At 38.7% G+C, this 18931-nt stretch overlaps 1 protein-coding gene across 5 annotated transcripts in view; it reads left to right on the top strand.

Annotated features, from left to right (window-relative positions):
- The window catches only part of LOC136865636 (U-reduvitoxin-Pr21), a 112317-nt gene extending 93639 nt beyond the window's left edge, over nucleotides 1-18678 (top strand). For 4 of the 5 annotated variants that reach the window (XM_067142423.2, XM_067142421.2, XM_067142420.2 and 1 more), the window contains one exon: nucleotides 18305-18678. In XM_067142423.2, the coding sequence (XP_066998524.2) occupies nucleotides 18305-18591 (287 nt within the window). In that variant the 3' untranslated portion in view covers nucleotides 18592-18678. The remainder of the gene's footprint in view (nucleotides 1-18304) is intronic. The other variant, XM_067142424.2, reaches the window with a different exon arrangement.
- The last annotated feature ends 253 nt before the right edge of the window (nucleotides 18679-18931 follow it).

Here is an 18931-nt window from a genome sequence, read left to right as displayed (position 1 = left end):
CAAGTAAAATTACGACAACGTTTCTTGTTTTTATCCGCCATTTTACTTACAAGAATTAAACAAAACATTACCGATAGTCATCTTTGCTCGCAAGTCACTGCTACGAAGATCGTATATTTCCTTCTTCACCTCAGTTTAACTTAGGCCGGCCATTATACTGTAAGACTCAACATCGGTTTAAACTCAAGTTACAGTTTAACTCAATCTTCAGTTTAAACCTTCATTATAATACCGGCCCTTAGTCTATCATATCGGTTCTCCGTACGGATCATGAACTAGATTATCTGAAATTATTAAGTGCCACTGGAACATTAACGTCTAGAGAATCTGGGGTTTCTTATCTTATTATCTTTGTTCCTATGTTATACTAATGTACGGTGTTTCTCAACAGAAGTATCTTAGTGTTGAGGATGATCAGGTCCTTCTCGATCTCCCAATATTACGTTTGAAAAGCTACTTAAGATTCTTAAAATCTTCATTGGCTGAGAAGTTTATTGGACAAATTACCCCATATTTAAGAATGTAGGCCTATTAACCTGAAACATGCTTGCTGCCATAATCAGCGAAAGAAATAGCAAACTGTGAGCTAGTTATATTTAAAGTAACAAATCGACAAGACCTGACATGAGTAGTGATTGGAAAAATATAAGTATTGATTCACATGTGTTCTGATACAAGTACTCGCAAAGCAGTCGTCTAATTCACCTCTTTTCCAACTTGAAACCAGAAACTTTATTATTATGGAATTTTATTTTATTTGTTACTATGTCGAACATCATACGTTTACGTTCTTCAAAATAATGAGAAACTTTACGATTCTGTAGTTATTTACTACAATCGATTTCTGTTAACCTAAAACATACCATCAGAAGTCGTTTCAATGCATCTAAAACAGTTACTTAGCCACTTAACGGATGGCTACAAAGCGTCATGTGAGCGCGTAGCCAAAATCCAGCTGTTCTGCAGTAACCGTGTGTGTGTGTCGTAAACTCTTGTTTGGTGGTCACTGTATATTCACCGGTCAGTTAATTTATTAATTCAATACTGGAACACAAATCAACACTTTACTTAGCCATCTCATACATTTTCTTTCACCTTTTAATGAATAACATTTTTCAACGTAGATTAAGTGAGATTATCTGACATTATTGAGTTAAGTGCCACTGAAACATTCACATCTAGAGGATCTGAGATTTCTTATTTTATTGATTTACGTTGTTCGTTGACTTCCAAGAACAGAATTGTAATTTTCTTTTTTTATGAATCCCATTTGTTAGGGATCATTTTCCCAATAGTTTCCTCAATTTATCTTACACAGATATTTTGTAGAACATTCATTTCTACGTCTGAAACTTCCTCCCTTATTATTACATCTATCGACTATTTTAATGGTGGGCCCCGAACTGAACGCAATAATCTTGAATCGAAACTGTCTACAATATCTCAGACCGTAATATCAAAATCAAAATCGTACTCATAAGGAGATCAGCTGCCGCCTCTTCGAGGTTACAGCTTCATCTTAGTAACTTTATTTCGAAACGAAAACTTCGCATACTAGATTAATTTCCTACAGGAACTCGAAGATGAATGTCGAAAACATCTACATTATAAACAATAATTGAAATTATGCACAATAAACAAGAAGGAGATTACTAACGAATGCATTAGTTAGGTTAATTCAGTATCTTAGCATCGTTTAAAATATGAATAACACAACACTGACATAATGAAACAGGTAAATAATTACGACATGTAAGTTAATAGATACATTTTGTCTAACTAACAGCTTTGCCTAAATGAGTAGTTACAAAAATAAAACAGAATTACTAGAAAATTCAAAATAAAATAATGTGAAGATTTATACTAAGCATCTCTATTAATCCACTATTTACATATTCACTTCAGAAATTGAGTCGTTCTCTCATAAATGATTGTACCTTCATTCATACCATATAACACATTCATTTTATGATAAAAATTGCCACAGCTGGAACAGCTTTCTGTTTCTCGACAGCTGTGAGGTACAAGGCTTTCTTGGTTACATTTAGAGCAAGCTGTAATTGGGGCAAATATTCATTTATAGGAAGGGGAGTTAGGGATTGGAATAACTTACCAAGGCAGATGTTCAATAAATTTCCAATGTTATTGAAATCATTTAAGAAAAGGCTAGGAAAACAACAGATGGGGAATCTGCCACCTGGGCGACTGCCCATAAATGCAGGTCACTTTTGATTGATTCTTACCAACTAATTCTATCAAGATAGTCATGATGTTAGTTTTTGTACTGATATATAGGCTCCTGGATATGAGTAAGAAACTGTAATAGTCCAGTCCATATCACTCTGGCAAATACTTTGCGTAAGCTGAAGCCAATAATTTCAAAGTTGTTCCAAGCAAATTCTAATTCCTTACGTCTTACTACGTCCATATCGCTATAGGGAATCAAGACATTGTCCACAATGTATAAATCCTTTTGGAGATGGAAATATGTTCATCATTATAAAGAGGAAGTGGTGGTGGTGATTATTGTTTTAAGAAGAAGGTACAACTAGGCAACCATTCTCTACAAATAGAAAGAAGACTCAGCAAATTCACTTTAGACAACAAGTATCATCCATTCAGGATTGTGCTTTAAAAGCAGCCCCTTTGTCAGTAATACTATTGTTTTAAGATAGTTTCTGGAAAGGTGGGACATTGCGGGTCGGATCCACTGACTATTTTAAATTCATATTCATCCATTCATTCTTCATCATCACATTTTGAATTCTAGTCAGTGGATGATTTTGGACTTTTAAATTGTCATTGCATTTCGTCTCACTTTGTAAATTAAGGGCCGATGACCTAGATGTTAGGCCTTTATACAAAACATCATCATCACATTACTGCATATATATCAGAATTTAATTGTCTACTGACTCATATAAATACTTTTGCGCACTTTTATTTTACAAAGAAACTAACAATTATCGTCAAGATTCATGAAATTATACCGGCTGCATATGAAAACAAGGAACCTAAGTTTTTAAAGTGGTAAGCCACTCGAATTGCCATCTTGGAACAATCGAAAGTAAGATTGGAGTTGGTCTTGCTTGAATGGTGTAGACAGATTCTTTCATGGGCGGTGTCCCTGAAATAAGCATAATGTGTTCATCTTAATATTATCTAAATAATACAAAGAAATTTAAAATAAACTACTGTATGTTACACGGGCAAAAGTGTTTCACTTAGATATTCGATTCGAAATTCTTATCTCACCTGACAATTCATACGTAAAAACCTCACTTTCATCCCTCGTAACGTAAATAATTATTACAGTACACAGTGTGTTTATTCTGCAATCACTGTATGGTTGAATGAAACAAGACATTTTCAGTACTAGAAATGTCTTTCATTTGGCATATATATAAGTTATGTATAAAAGTGGAGATCACTCTATTATTAAAAACTATATGCAATACTGTATATTGTATCTCTAAATTTATTTCTTGTTTTGCTTATAAAATGTGTCAGAGCGAGAAGATTAGGAGCAAACTTAAAACTTTTGTTCTGAGAAACATGATGTTCCTAGAATAAGTACTAACTGTTGTTCGTCTTTCAGGAGAAGGCGAGGGGCTCACTAACAGCATGCAGGTGTGAAAAATTAAACCTTGGAGATCAGATTCAGTATATTATTGGCCGTTATTGCTCTCGATTATGCAGCTGTACAACATTCGCCATCATCGAAACCAATGTTAGTTTTCATTTGAGGCCTAAAATCCACATTGAGAATGAGATAGCTTACATATTGTATAGAATGTTTGGTGTTTGTGTAAGAATTTCAAATTTATATGCATTTTTCGCACCACTTGCGTTCCAAGAGGTTTAGTGGAAAATATATTGTACAGTGTTTTCTGGATTCAGCATAATATGCACTTGCTATTGTATACGAGCATCACTGTCAATATCAGTGAAAAAACGACTTATACAATAGTTTATTATGATATACAAACATGAATTTAAAGAACTGCATGTTTGCTGTGCAGCACCGTATCATTTAAGGAGACATGTCTAGCCTAGGTTTATTCAAGTAAGTTTAATACGTTACTTACGAAAGAATCAGGACATACAGGTCAGATGAGAATTGTTAGACATCACTGAAGCTATGTATCGACCTGTTTTACTTGTAATTTACTCATTTAATTAGATGCCCGTGTCCATAACATGCTAATTCACAGTTCGGTACTGTTAAAAGTACAGGTACTTTTATACTGTATCAGTCTACGCATACTTCCCATTTTAAAATGTAACCTCTTTATAACACTCACCTAACAAGAGATAGTTTAAGTTTGAAGGATGACACTGCAAATAGAATAAAGCTGAGTAAACTTAAAGGCATGTGGGTGGTACTGAAAATACTGTTATAATAGACCGATAAACATAACAGATATATCTTGGGTACTTTTATGAATACATCATAAACATCCGTCGTTTATTAAATCTTTCACGAATTGCAATTATATACCATGCACATAACGGAACTTGGTCTGATTTCACCGTTCAAAATATTAAAGTACACTTTGAGAATGAGGTTCGATTAGTAAATAAATAGTATCTGATTTGCATATGTGTCTTGAAAAATAACCTAGTTTCAGTTATTCAGTTTTTAATTTGAAAACGAGGCACTGAGTTGAATATCAGTCAGTGAGAAGTCGATGATGGGGAATGATGTAAACGCTAGTAAGAAGTTCTGATGCAAGCATCACAACGAAGTAAAGAAAATCACACTGATCTCTAAGGTTTCGGACAACAACTAACATTGATATTCCCAGTTACAGGTTGTGGTTTATAAAATATGTTTTTAAATGCATGTGGCTTTGTCGCTTGTAAGCAACGTGATAGTGTCGCATGCGAATGAATATAAAATCACTCTTCATTTCGCATAATTCACTTTTATGAGCTTGTAATTAACTACTCACTGAATTGCTCTCCTGTAGTTGTCTACTGTATGAGTGGCATTAACTGTTATTTGTTGATATTTTCTTTCAGAGTTTCTCAAATTATGACACAATGGACCCTCCCAGCCGGTGCCTGGATTCATGTATATCTTGATATACGTATCTTTAAGATTATATTTAAAATAATATGTGTCAGTATATCAGCTCTTTCTACTGAGACATTCGATGTTTATAGGTTATACTACCTATTGCCTGTTTGTTGTTGGTATCTTTCAGAAGTTACTCCTGGAAAACTGTGAATTCGAAATAATTCCTACAGAAAGTATTTGTTCGTGTTCGGGCTGTAAACGGTAAAGACGGAAACTGCACAAAATCGTCTCGTGAACTAGCTATTATAGATAAGCATATGCTTCTGATTAATTTTTTTATATACATAATATTTGGATATAGAATGATTTCCTTATAGTATTTTCTCTGTTTGCAATCGTTCGAAAATGCCAGAATTTAATTTACTCGCTAATACACACAATGCATGACATAATCAATCATATAACCCTATCCTCCGCTCTCTGTTGAATAGAGTTATTGCTTACCACCTTCTCTTCAGATATAGACATGGTTAAAAGTGATTTGGTAGTATCTGAGGATCTTCTTGTGGAACGAAACATGTCATTCTTTGTTTATTAGTGTGTTTTACAGACATGTTATACGTGTTATAATTACAGTAGTGCTTTGACAGGCTTAAGATCTTTAAAGTTGTAAGAATTTAAGAGTCAAGATCATTTTTTATCAACTTGTTCTACATTTTATTTTGCTGAATTCATCTAGAATTTAACTTTGAATACATATAAATATGCACCAAGTTTCACATATAGCCGTTTTCGAGTTACGGTGGAACAAACCCCCAAGAAAACTTCGCTCCCACTAATAACAAATACAGCGATATTAGAGCTTATCCTTCAATGAAGGTTTCCCTTTGTTTGCATTCAATGTGTATTCAGTTTTCGAAGCGAGTATTAATATTGTACACTAATATCATCAGAAATGATTATATCATCACGGTGTTGTATGTACATTAGATCGTTATTTCTAAAACTTATTGATCGAATAACTCTTGGGAGTTCGATTAGCTCAGTGCTACTGGCTTCCCACACGGAAGCTGAGGTTCGAATCCCGGTCAATCCTAGGTTCATATTTTCATTTTAAAAGTCATGAGGCGTCAGGAAGGGCAAATGGCCTTAAACCTTGGCTAAAACGAGCCTGAGTGACCCCAGCAACCCCAAAAGTAACTGGAATAAGCCGAAGAAAGTTTTACGCCGGCCCTGCATGACACGAGATAAGGCTAGGATAAAGAATAAGATATATGTAAGGCTATAACCGAAGTAGGACGGGATAGGACGGGCCTATCCCAATCGAATATGTAGAGTGATCTAAATGCAACAGAGAAAGAAGAATAGGGAGGGGGGCACATGGGGTGCGGGATTTCCGTTTACGTGTGCCTCGCAGAAATTAGGGAATGGTGAGAAATTAGTGTTTGACAGCTATTAGATCAGGTGGGGTCTTCCGTTTGGGCCTCAAGGGAAAGGGCCGGACGTGTTATCCTTGGGAAGGTGGCTCCTTTTTCTCACCAGGGGTGGATAACACGACCGGGCAGTAGTCATACATAATCCCATCCATGCATTTATCCTGCCAACCGAATGCTCTCTCCTCAGTTGGTGGCTATCCGTGACTGGGAGGGAAGTGTTCATTCATTTATTCATGCATGCATGACAATATTACTCGGTCATGGAATCATTAAAAAAAAAACTCATTCATGCATTTATGTACACCCATGTATAGTGTCTGTGAAAATGGAGGAGAACTCTGTACAGACTTATGATAAATAAATAAATAAATATATATAAAGAATAAGATAGATTGCACAACTCTTTCTCGGATATATAGTCAAAAATATAAATCTACTATGAACGAATTGTTATGTTTCAAATAAGTAATTAATCTTATGTCAATAAGATTAATACAATGGATGTACGTAAGATTCAGTTCGGACGTTTTTAATGAAAATCTCTTTTCTTTAACTATTTAAGTAATGTTTTGTTAGAATCACTGACCAATATTTAACTAGGACTACTAGAGCAGATCATATGTCCTCATTTAAATTTTTCTATCTTTTTTGCTAGTTGCTTTACGTCCCACCGACACAGACAGGTCTTATGGCGACGATGGGACAGGGAAGGAAGCGCCCGTGGCCTTAATTAAGGTACAGCCCCAGCATTTGCCTGGTGTGAAAATGGGAAACCACGGAAAACGATATTCAGGGCTGCCGACAGTGGGGTTCGAACCTACTATCTCCCGAATATTGGATACTGACCGCACTTAAGCGACTGCAGCTATCGAACTCAGTCATTTTTCTATCTACTCTTAAATCTACTCTACGTTTTCATTTTCCCCGTAAGACAGATTCTTTCGTTCTTCAACCCACCAGTTGAATGTCTACTTCGCAAGTATTCTTTATACTACCTCATCAGTTATGATTGGTTAAGTTTACTGTGCGAACAGGTTCTCGATTTTCTTAACATATGAACAGTCGTTGATAAGAATCTCTCTTCTTGCTTTGGCTACAAGCTTTTCGAAAAACGCATAATGTTTCATGAATGCGTTACAAGTGGACTGGCGTGAGCAACCGCTTTCTTAGCTAGTAACAGCTGAATTCCAGATGACTGTGAATTTTGAAATGCCTTGCAGAGAGTTATTTTGAATATGTAAAGAAGGATTCAAACGTTTTAAAAGAACCTCCACAGTAGTTGATGCTGAGATTAACGATATTTCCAATGCGCTGGTCTAGAATGCCCTCGAAGATCATGGAACGTTAGTTGGAGCACAGTGCCAGATAATCATTATTTATTAAAATGGCACTTTAATGGTTGAAACCCAATCAGCAGGAACGCGTCCAGCGCCAACAATTGAAGTAGTCGGTGAGCCAGGTGAGCTCGGAGCTTTGAAGATCATTTAGTTTCCATATATATTAGAACAAGGGTAAATGAGGCCCGGATGCGTTGGCGTAAATTTACTGGTGTGCTATACGACAGAAAAATGTCAATACGTCTCAAATCCGAGATCTACAAGACAAGCATACTATATCGCACCGAGTGCTGGCCGGCAACAGTGGATATCAAAAGACGTCTCCATACCATGGAAATGCATATGCTCCGTTGGATCATAGGTGCTTCTTGGTTTGACCAAGTCACCAATAACAACTTCCGACCTGAACTTCATGTGTTATCTATCACTGAAGGATGAGGGAATTTCGGATGCTGTAGTATGGACATGTTTTCAGAGCAACATCTATTTCCATCACCAAAACTGCCTAGCTCCTCGACATCAACAATAAGCGAGATGGCGGGACCTGGTCAATAAGGACATAACTGTTACCGGCCTCCTCCCTGACGACGCGGTGGATCGGACAATGTGCTCGAACATTCGGAGAACGGATCCTACACCAGGAGGATATCGCGAATATAAAGATGATGATCTGCTGGTAGGTCATCGGTAGGAGCTTTGTGGTTCTTGATGCTTTCGATAGCCTTCATAAGGTGTGTTGCAAGGAATAAGGACAGCACATATTTCTGCATGTGAAAACTCGATGCAAACATCTCTTTAACGTGCTCTTTCCAGCGTTTGAGAATCGTTGTTTTGTCTATTAATCTTTTCTTCTTCTTCTTCTTCTTCTTCTTCTATGTGTCCTGCCCAGTCTTCCGGACGTTGGCGATCAATGTGGAGAGTGCTTTTCTGTCTTCAGCAACACGGTACAGTTCTTAGGTACTTTTTATGCCTGCCCAGTCTTTAACATTCTTAAGGCATGTTGTTCTCCTTCTGCCTACTGCTCGGTGCCCTTCAATTTTGCCTTTCAAAATTAGATGTAAAACTGCGTATTTTTCACCACGCAAAACATGCCCTAGGTATGCAATTTTTCTGCATTTGATGGTGGTTACCAGTTCTTTTTTGCATTTTGCTCTCTGTAGTACTTGTTCATAGGTGGCATGGTCAATCCACGAGACTCTAAGCATTCTTCTATGAAGCCAAAGTTCTAAGGCTTCCAGTCTTTTGATGATAGCCTCTTTTAGCGCCCTCCTTGTCCTTCACAAACTTGTAATGCGCAATGTCTTGGGCAGCCATAGCTCGCGTCCTTGCGAGACGGTAGATTTTCTCTTCACACCCTCTTTTGTACCCAGTTGCTCATATGTATCATGGCAGTGGTCGGTTTGTGATCCTGCCGGTGTCCTTTTGGTCCCTCTCCGACTATCGGTGTATTTAAACCAGTTTTCGTCGTCTTCTGGGGACACCATGCCTTGACGTTTACCTGATATATCTACAGCCAAGCGAACTTGTTTATGTGCCGATTCCCAGACTTCCTGATTCCCAGAACTGCTTTTGCGGCAGAGGTAAGAGTGTCATGAAGTATGAATCACGTGTTGTGTGGTAAGTCCGGGATTATATATCGTGTCAGAAGCATACATAAGTTTAAAATTAAAGATAAGGAAAAACATAAAACATAATATAAATACTCCAATGGCGAAGAGCCACATTAAACTATGTGAGCCCAAAACCTTGCAACATCAAGTGCATTTGGCTTCGCTTTAACCAGGTCTTCTGTTGTGCAGCTGAATGGGCATGAACTGCATTGCAGCAAATGGGCTGTGGTCTGCTCTTCTCCACATACACACAAGGTACTGTCCACTTCGAAACCCCATTTCTTCTGGTTTACCCTGCACCGCGTAACACCAGAGCGCAGTCTGTTCAGTGCTCTCCAATTCACCCAATCTGTGACATGGCCAGGAGGGAGTTCCTCTTTTGGGGTCATCCATTGACTGATCCTCGTATGTTGACTCCTGACGCGCCATTCTTGAATTCTTGCTTGCTGCGCTGTTCCTGCAAGTGTTTCGGTTACTTTCAAGAAGCTTTTCCTAGACTTAAGCCGCTGGCGTGGTGGCTCATATCCAAACAAAGGGTGGGCTTCCGATGTCAACACCTTTCTCTTTTCTTTCTTGGCTGCCACTTCACGGCGAATATCGGGAGGTGCTATCCCTGCAAGGCAATACACTTTTTCCAAAGGTGTAGGTCTCAAACATCCAGTAATAATGCGGCAGGTTTCGTTGAGTGCTACATCAACTGCTTTGGTATGGCAAGATTTGTACCACACCGGGCGTGCGTATTCAGCTGCGGAATAGCAGAGCGAAAGGGCAGATGTCCTCACTGTGTCTGGTTGTGCTCCCCAAAATGTTCCAGTTAGTTTCAGCACAATATTGTTTCTAGCAGCCACTTTCTGCTTGATGTTCAAACAATGTTTTCTGTAGGTTAAGGCACAATCCAGAGTGACTCCGAGGTACTTCGGAGTAGGATTGTGTTGTAATGCTATGCCTTGCCAAGTGACCTTCAGAGTTCGGGAAGCTTCTCTGTTGTTTAGATGGGAAACACAGGTTTTCGTCTTAGTTGGGTTTGGTGTTAGTTGATTCTTCATGTAATAGCCAGCAAGAGTGTCTAGAGCTGTGGACAACGTTTGTTCAATCGCCTCGAAGTTATCCCCCTGAGATGTGATGACACAATCATCAGCATAGATGAAACTATTCGTCCCGGCAGGAAGAGGCTGATCATTTGTGTAAATATTGAAAAGCATTGGTGCCAACACACTTCCCTGAGGTAGTCCGTTCTTCTGTATCCTCCACCTGCTTCTTTTTCCCTGGAACTCAACGAAGAAACTTCGATTTTGAAGTAGGTTTCTAATGGCACAAGTCAGATGGAAGTCCTTTGTCATGCTGTATACCTTTCCAAGGAGAATTCGGTGATTAACAGTATCATATGCTGCCGAGAGATCTATAAATGCAGCTCCTGTGATTTTCCGGCTTTCAAAGCCATCTTCTATGTATTGACTTAATTTCAACACCTGTGATATGCAGCTTTTCCCTCTCCTGAATCCAGCTTGCTGTGGAATCAGAAGTGGCTCGATTTTATCAGTCAACCTATTGAGGATTAGTCTGTCCAGAATCTTAAAAAGATGGCATAATAAGGAGATTGGCCTGTAGCTCCTAGGGTCATTTTTATCTTTGCCTGGTTTTAAAATGGCTATGACCCTAGCCTTCCTCCATATTTTAGGTATCATGGAAGGCTGAATGCAGTTATTCATGAGTTCTAGCAACCAGCACTTCGCAGTAGGACCAAAGTTCTTAATTTGTTCCATTCGAAGGTCATCGAGTCCTGCTGACTTCCCAATCTTACACTTACTGAGAGCTAATTCCAGTTCAGTTAGTGTGAAATGTTTAGATAACTCATTGCTCTCGTCTGGTTGTCTGACTATAGGATTCTTCCCTACTTTCATGGAAAGCTTTGGTTTTCCATTAAGCAAAAGTTGGTGTGCTATTTGATCTGCACTCACATTGACATGTGTGTTACCTTGCGTAGGATCATTGCTCAAGTGTTTTAAAAGTCTCCAAGCTTCTTGACTGCTCCTACCCATATCGACTTCAGACATCATCTTCATCCATGTCTCCTTCTTTGCCTGGGAGATAGAGGAAAGAACACTTTGTGCTGCTTGAATCGTTTGCTCACTAAATGGGTCTTCTTCGTGAAGCCTGTAGTAATCATGCAGCAGAGCTGTTGTTTCACGAGTTATACCTTGAAGGTAGCGTGTGGTCTTATGGGTGAAGAGAGGTGACATATTAGTGGCCGGTGTTGTGTTCTTGGGATTGGTGAACCCATTTCTTTAGAACATTGCTGCACAAAGCAGTTGCTCACAAAGAGAAGATCTGGGTTATACCCTCGGTGCCATCTTCCACTGTTGAAGGAGGAGGGAAGCTTACTGTCATGAATAAGGGAAAGCTCCTGAGTTTCAGCCCATGCAATGACGATCTCTCCATTCTCATCTTCTTGAGCATATCCCCAGACGTGACTACGGCTGTTAAAGTCACCGATTACTATTGACTTTGTTTGATTACCAAAATTTGCAGGTGGTAAGAAAGAGAACTTTTCATTTGGAGGCTTGTACACAGATGTAATGGTCATGTTGCTTAACTCCACGGTGATTATTTCGATGTCGTTATCTTCAGTATGATGAGTACTGATGATCTGGATGTCTGGCTTTACAAATACAGCACTACCATATTTCGCATGAGGCCTTTCTGCAACTAAAATCATTCCTGAAATCTTTGGACGTTTCTGATGTTCATCCCTATGCGTTTCCTGAATGCACAAGACGTCACATTTCTGATCTTGGCATAGTTTTTTCAAGAGTTCCTCTTTGGCAGCTGGCAGGCCTTCAATATTTATGGATATTATTGTCATGGATGGCTCTGAAAAGAGCCGTTTCTTAAAATACATTTTAAGATTGATTAGTTCTGCTTCTGGTGTGAGAGAATCAGCCGTCTAGGAAGAGTCCTAGTCCGTTGCCCAGGAGACACCCGGATGTATAACAATATCACATGCAAATGCACCCTACTGGGAGGTTTCTCTCGTTTCCCCCAGTCCGGGATCATCTCAGGGAACGTTATGCTATTCATGGTGGCTTGTTTCTAGTCGCGCAGTTCCACCACGTGATCGCCTCATGCACTACTGTGCCGCGACTTCTGCTTACCATGATTTTCACATCAGCTACGAGGAGCTTATGTTCAAGAGCCAGGCTGTCACATAGAATATCCTTCGCATCGGTCACATCAGGAAAGTCACGTTTCCGCATGTAGAGAAAGTCAATACGGCTGTTGTCATTGCCATTGGAGTAAGTGAACAGGTGGCTGGTCCGTTTTCTGGAAAATGTTTTAATGAGGAGGAGGAGGTTGGAAGCGTCGGCCATATCGAGGATTCTTCTCTTATAGTCATTCCTCGTGCCATATCTGTTGTTCCCATGTACTCCGTACATGACGGGTCACCACAGAGAAGGATTTCCTCCGTATGACAGTATGAGATATGATCGAATAGCTTATTCCAGAAATGGTATTTCCCCTCTTCATCGTAACTTCGTTTGGGGAGCATAAGTAGAGAATATACGCAAGTGGCGGTCATCAGCGTCAAGGGTAGAGGAGATGAGACGATCGGAACGTCTATGAACTTCAGCGACTCGGCTGCATAGTTCGGAGTTAACTACGATGGCCACGCCTCTACTCTTGGTTGTGGTGTGGTAAATGCGTTTGTAGCCTTCACCAATATTGTAGGATTTCTGACCCTTCCACCTAATCTCCTGTATACAGACGATGGTCACTTGTCGGCGTTTGAGAACAACTGCGAGCTCACTGCATCCACCGCTAAGCATCCTGTGTTGAGCGTGGTGGTGCGCAGTGATATCTCACGGAATAACTTCTTTACCAGACTCCGTTCATGAGTCGGTAGCCCTTGTCTATTCCTCATGTTTGGTAGGCAGGGCTAACGCGCGTCACTTACGGGGAATTCCCTAGCAGTTACACTAAGCTGTACTTACATCTCCATCCATTTAGTTGCGACGATGTTCAATCGACTGGCCTGTCACCCTAGCCTGACGTCGGGCATATTTAAAGCAACTGCCAGCAGAAAATTAGGCCACGCCGAACATGAGCAGACACCTCTCATAGCAGCTCCTCTGGAATACAGACGCTACCTCTAGTGGGATTTCAAAAGTATTTCCTCTAATGTGTCCCAATATCAGTTCAAATATATACGAGTATGCTTAAACTCAATTAGTTACAGTGCTTAGAGGAATGTTTTTACCAGGAATTGAATCATACAAAGCCTTTTCATCGTTATGATCACCCCCTGAGTCTAGTAGTGAAACTGAGTTGCCTTTAATATCAACAGCTAAAACTTGGGAAAGAAATCTCGCAAGGTATGTCTTTTAATGTTATATGGCACTGCGGGCGAAACGTTTGAGTTGACAGGAAGGACCATCACCATGAGACTCGGGGCCATCGGTTTGGTGCAATTAGCCGGGTTTCACTTGTTTTCGAGCATTTAGACCCGGTGACATACCTGGTAAGGTAAGTGATTCTGACCTTTGATGGGTATTTTCATTAGTAAAAACATCAGCGTACGTCTTTCCTGCTACAAACTCAAAAAAGGAAATCGTATGTAAAGGAATATTCGTGTATTAAGTCACGTCTTAATATTTGGTATACAAAAGAAGTAAATTCTTATTGTTCGACAGACGTAAATTTTGATGAGTAATTGTATTTTCTTTCAGCAGATGTGAGTGAGCAGCCTCCAAGAATATATAAGAAAGGTTGATTCAGATAAGATGTCAAGCATATCGAAATATGGTACAACTTACCCTGAAAAATGATTTGCTTTCTAGTTGTGCTGTAAGGAAAGACCCTTTTTGTGACTGGTCAAATACTGAAAAGCAACCATTTACTAGTGTTACTGGATATGAACAGTTTACTATCCAGCTTTAAAAAGGGCCGATAACCGAAAAGGCCGATGACCTAAAACAACAATAATCATCATCAACAACAGCAACAACTTTAAGAAAGCGAGAAGTCTACCACTCCCAAAATGGTTCTAACGTTAATAATTTAACCTGCCACACATACATCTAGCTACCTCGACCACTTATTCCTGCCACATTCCCATAGAGGCACGACATTTGCTACTGGCAATAATTTTCTCTACTTATATAAAAATCACGTCTGTTATCCATCTACTGTTCGATTGTCCTTGGACTAAAAGAATCAGTAAATTACGGAAAATTAGCTGTATATCTTACTTTTACATCAATATATAATCAAAGAAAAACCTCGAAATAAAATTCCAAACATTACTTTACTACATTAGTTTCATATTTATATTGCTTTAAACTTGTTGAGTCGGTGCGACGTAAATCAACTTGCAAAAAGAAATAATAAAAAAATAACTTGTTGAATGTGTCGTATCACCTTCTCATATCATTGCAATTTTAATATTTGTCATGATATGTCAGTATATGCTTAGATCTAGTCAGACATATGCAGCGTAGGGCGTGTAAAAAGATCATTCAGTAATTATAATCCTTTATTCTACATGCATATTCACAGTTCGCTTAATCACTACTTACCCTATGGCTGTCGCCGGTGCGTACATGTAACTGACTTGGAAATTCAGAGTGTGACTTGCAGCAGACATTGCTAGCACAGCCAAACAAATGGTCCAAGTAATACCTCTGCTGTATGTCAAATTGAGAAAAAATTAAGAGTCTTGATTAACTGTGAAGTATTACGAATGTGATGTCTGAAAGCTACCTATATTCTACAAAACAAGGTACGCTCCATGTTAAGTGATGTTTGGTAAACAAAAACACTTGACGTTCCATCGTTCCTAGATATGAAAAAAAGCTATTTCCCTCGTGAAGGGTTGACATTACAAGTTTTATCAGAAATAATTCGTTTTATAACTTTACGAGACACCCATTAGGTACAGTAAGTAGGCCTAATCGGTTTAATGTTTTATTGTAAATTTATTTGATCAAATGCAGTGACTGAGAAGTAAAGTCATTCTTTCCAGCACGTTAACAAGCACTAAAAGTCGAACGTTTGGTTTCTATGGGGATACAAACCGTGACGCAGAGCTTGACAACATTAGTTTATCTGTATGGAAAGAGAGGTTTCCAAGCTGAGGTATGTATCACTGTTATCCATATGGAAACTTATGTCCAGAAGCAACATTTAAAATATGTATTGCATGGCTTTGCAATGCCATTTAACTGTTTTGATTGCGCCATATAGTGCTTATTTTCTTAACTACTGCTTTTAGTTTTACTCACTAATCTCCTTGAGTATATATCAGTAATAGCTTTACAACATAGCTTACATATAAACTTAATTTTAATTTTAATTTCTTACTGTATATGTTTTAATTGTACTCTGTACCACAATGTCTCCTTATTTCTTTTCCTTTGATTAGTAGTTGAGTCGTATTTATAGGTACCGGTACAGAGCCTTTAGACAGATGAACATATAATGCCATATGACAACGTTTACCTCAGTTGGCATTACGATAATAAACGTATGCATTTTTTGTCATGTTAACAAATTCGTTTTCTACACAAGAAAATAAAACACTTCCCCGATTTAAAATATTTTCTTTGTTAATGAAATAATGGTCCAGAATCCTTTGACTGTTTTCGTATTTAAAAATCATTGTTGATACAGACATTGATTTGTGTTTAGAAGAAGCAGTCAAGGTGCACGTGCGTTCAAGACACATGATTTCAAAAATGTATTTACTGTAGTACTTTAGTTTAGCTTATGGTAAAAGTACTATAAAATGTATTATTATTAATTATGAAAAAATTGTAAATTTAAACAGCATGTGTCACTGGTTTGATGCCGATGCCAATGTGTTTCACATTCCGCTGTCTCTGCTGAATATATCTTACTTTTGCCTATAAATACGAGCTCTGCTTATTGGCTTTCATCGTATTATATCATAAAACATGACCCTTTGTCAAATTTCTTCTCGGCTATCTCAAGTGGTTGTTTTGTGCTCTGAGCCTTCTGTTTGCTATTTAGGTATCTCCGTCGAAGTCCTGATTCTTTCCAAAAGAGGTAAATGAGGGAAGAAAAACTACCTACACATATTGTGTTTAATCTTTCAAGTGCTCATGACGACGATCAAAAGGAACCCTAATAACATCACAAAGAATTCACAACATGTAAAATGGATGATATTACGCCAAGTAGAACCAAGGGACATTAATCTGATTTCGAGAAAAAGTGAGAAAACTTGTCCACATTCCTACATCTTATTTACTTAGTGTGAGCCCAATGCATGGCTACTACTACTACTACTACGTTAATATTTTATTCTTTTTACATGGTGCTTAAAATGTTGTAACATCCCAAGTACGTGGTCTGGTGGAGAATAACCTGAAAAGTTTTATTGAATAAGCACTAACAAAATGGTGAGGAAAGCAAGGTACTATATATACCTACTATTTGCAAGGGCAGCATAGGACGTAACGTTCTTCACTATATCAACATTTCCACTACAACTTACGTGTAGGAAGAGGAGGGCACAATTGTCTAAATTTTCTTCATTTCGTTATTTCTACTATAATTTTTCCTGAACTTGCCCAATGATAGCTTTGTTGTTGTACTTTAGAAAAGTATAGCACGTGATCCTACACTTCGCGATCGCGATACCTTACCCCGTCTGTTCACCAACAAGACCAATAAGAAGAATGACATAGTATTATTTCCGCACTTGGAACTGGCTGCACTATTCATCTCATTTACTTCTCTTTATTGTGGAAGTTCTTCGGTATCGACTATCAGTATACTATATTTTCTCTTTCGATATTTTCATTGTCTTGAGCATTTTGTGTCACATATACAGTAAGCATCATTTCAGATAAACCTTCCTCGCACATGTAACAGAGTTACAAACTGCTACCGTATACTAGAAGTCAGCAGAAAAGAGCTCCCAGCCAGGGCACGCTTCCCACAAATTCTTTTCAGGGATATTATGGGGAAATTGGGGCTGCTCTGTTTCAGTTAACCATAGAGAAGAGAATTAGGTTAAACATCAAACCTTCGACAATCCTAGAAGTGGTTATCCGTGATTACCGACTTCAATTCCCCTTGAATGTTCGGACGGTAACCTAACGAGCAAATATATCACGACAGTTTTCTTCCCCTTTCTACCGCTAGTTAATTAGCAGTACAAAAACCACATATTCGACCAGAACAGTGTTGCTGATCACGTTGTCCAACAATAACTCACTGACCTTAAGCCCATGTACGAAATGTTATATTTAACTTCGAAAGGGCCCTTCATACTTCTAGTTGAAGAAGTGACATCTCGAGCATGACGGGTAAATACAACATAGTTAGAAATTAATAATTTCCGTTGTATAGTGCTATATTTATATTATCACTTTAGTGGTATTATCATTTACTGAAAATTCTAGGCTCCATTTCTTCAAATATTGCGAAGTGGACTTGGTTCACCACGGTTCTGAAACTCTCATTTATAACAGCAACATCAGTCTCAAAAGTACAATCACTTATATCTCTCAAACCATATGCAGGATGTCGATTCCTTGTACTTTGTCTACAACATTGTATGATCTCCCATCGTCCGCCTTTTCTTTCTATTGAGATACATTGTAAGAAACTATCGAATAGTGCTTTGATATCCCCATTTGATACTCAGAAAAACTGCAAGTCGTTCGTTACGTTGAGCGGTTGAAGAGGATCGGGACTTTGACATCAGAGTTAAATTACAGTGATCGTTCATTGAAAAATTATTTCCAAGTGATATTAACGGCTTAATTTGTAGTCGTGGTTGTCAAAACTTCTTGGTCTGATATGCCGAGGTGCGGTAAAGGGCCGATGTTTCATGACTCCAGGGCATGGCACTGAGGCTTGGCTGTGTTACAGGAGGACCGATGGATGGAGTCTTGTCGGAACGCTGTTTCCCTGGATCGCCTTTCAAAGTGGACTGCAACCTTTGCCTGTGCCCCGTGAGTGGTATTAAGGAGCTAGCCCCCTGCTCTGACTGGGTATGCCCACCTCCCACATGTTCCCCTAATGACGTGGAATGTGTTTCAGACGGCGAACGGTGTGCACCAGGCATCACCTACATGGACGAATGCAACATGTGCATCTGCTCCCAGGACGGGATTAAGGCCCATGCCTCCTGTACATTCAAACTCTGTCCCAAGTAGTCCTAGCCTCATTTACCCATTTCTTAATTTAGATACGTATATGTATATATAATTCGCACATTGTCATTAAATATATTTTCTCATTTATTTAATGTATTATTGATTATTGAAGACCATAAAATTCCTACAGTAGTAAAAGTTGTATATGGATAGTCCTTGACGCCTCGTGGGCACTCCTAATTTCCTTACTTCTTTCCATAAAGAGAATGATTGAAAAATGAGGACTTGCACAGGTATGAAAAACAGTTATCTAGACATCTTCCTCAGAACAGCACTGTTACATTGGAGATTACGATCATGTTCAGGTGTTTTGTATTGCTGAACGAACCGAGTATTGTAA

The sequence above is a fragment of the Anabrus simplex genome, chromosome 1, assembly GCF_040414725.1.
Source record: "Anabrus simplex isolate iqAnaSimp1 chromosome 1, ASM4041472v1, whole genome shotgun sequence".
Classification (NCBI taxonomy): domain Eukaryota; kingdom Metazoa; phylum Arthropoda; class Insecta; order Orthoptera; family Tettigoniidae; genus Anabrus; species Anabrus simplex.
This window is presented reverse-complemented; position numbering and strand designations above follow the sequence as displayed.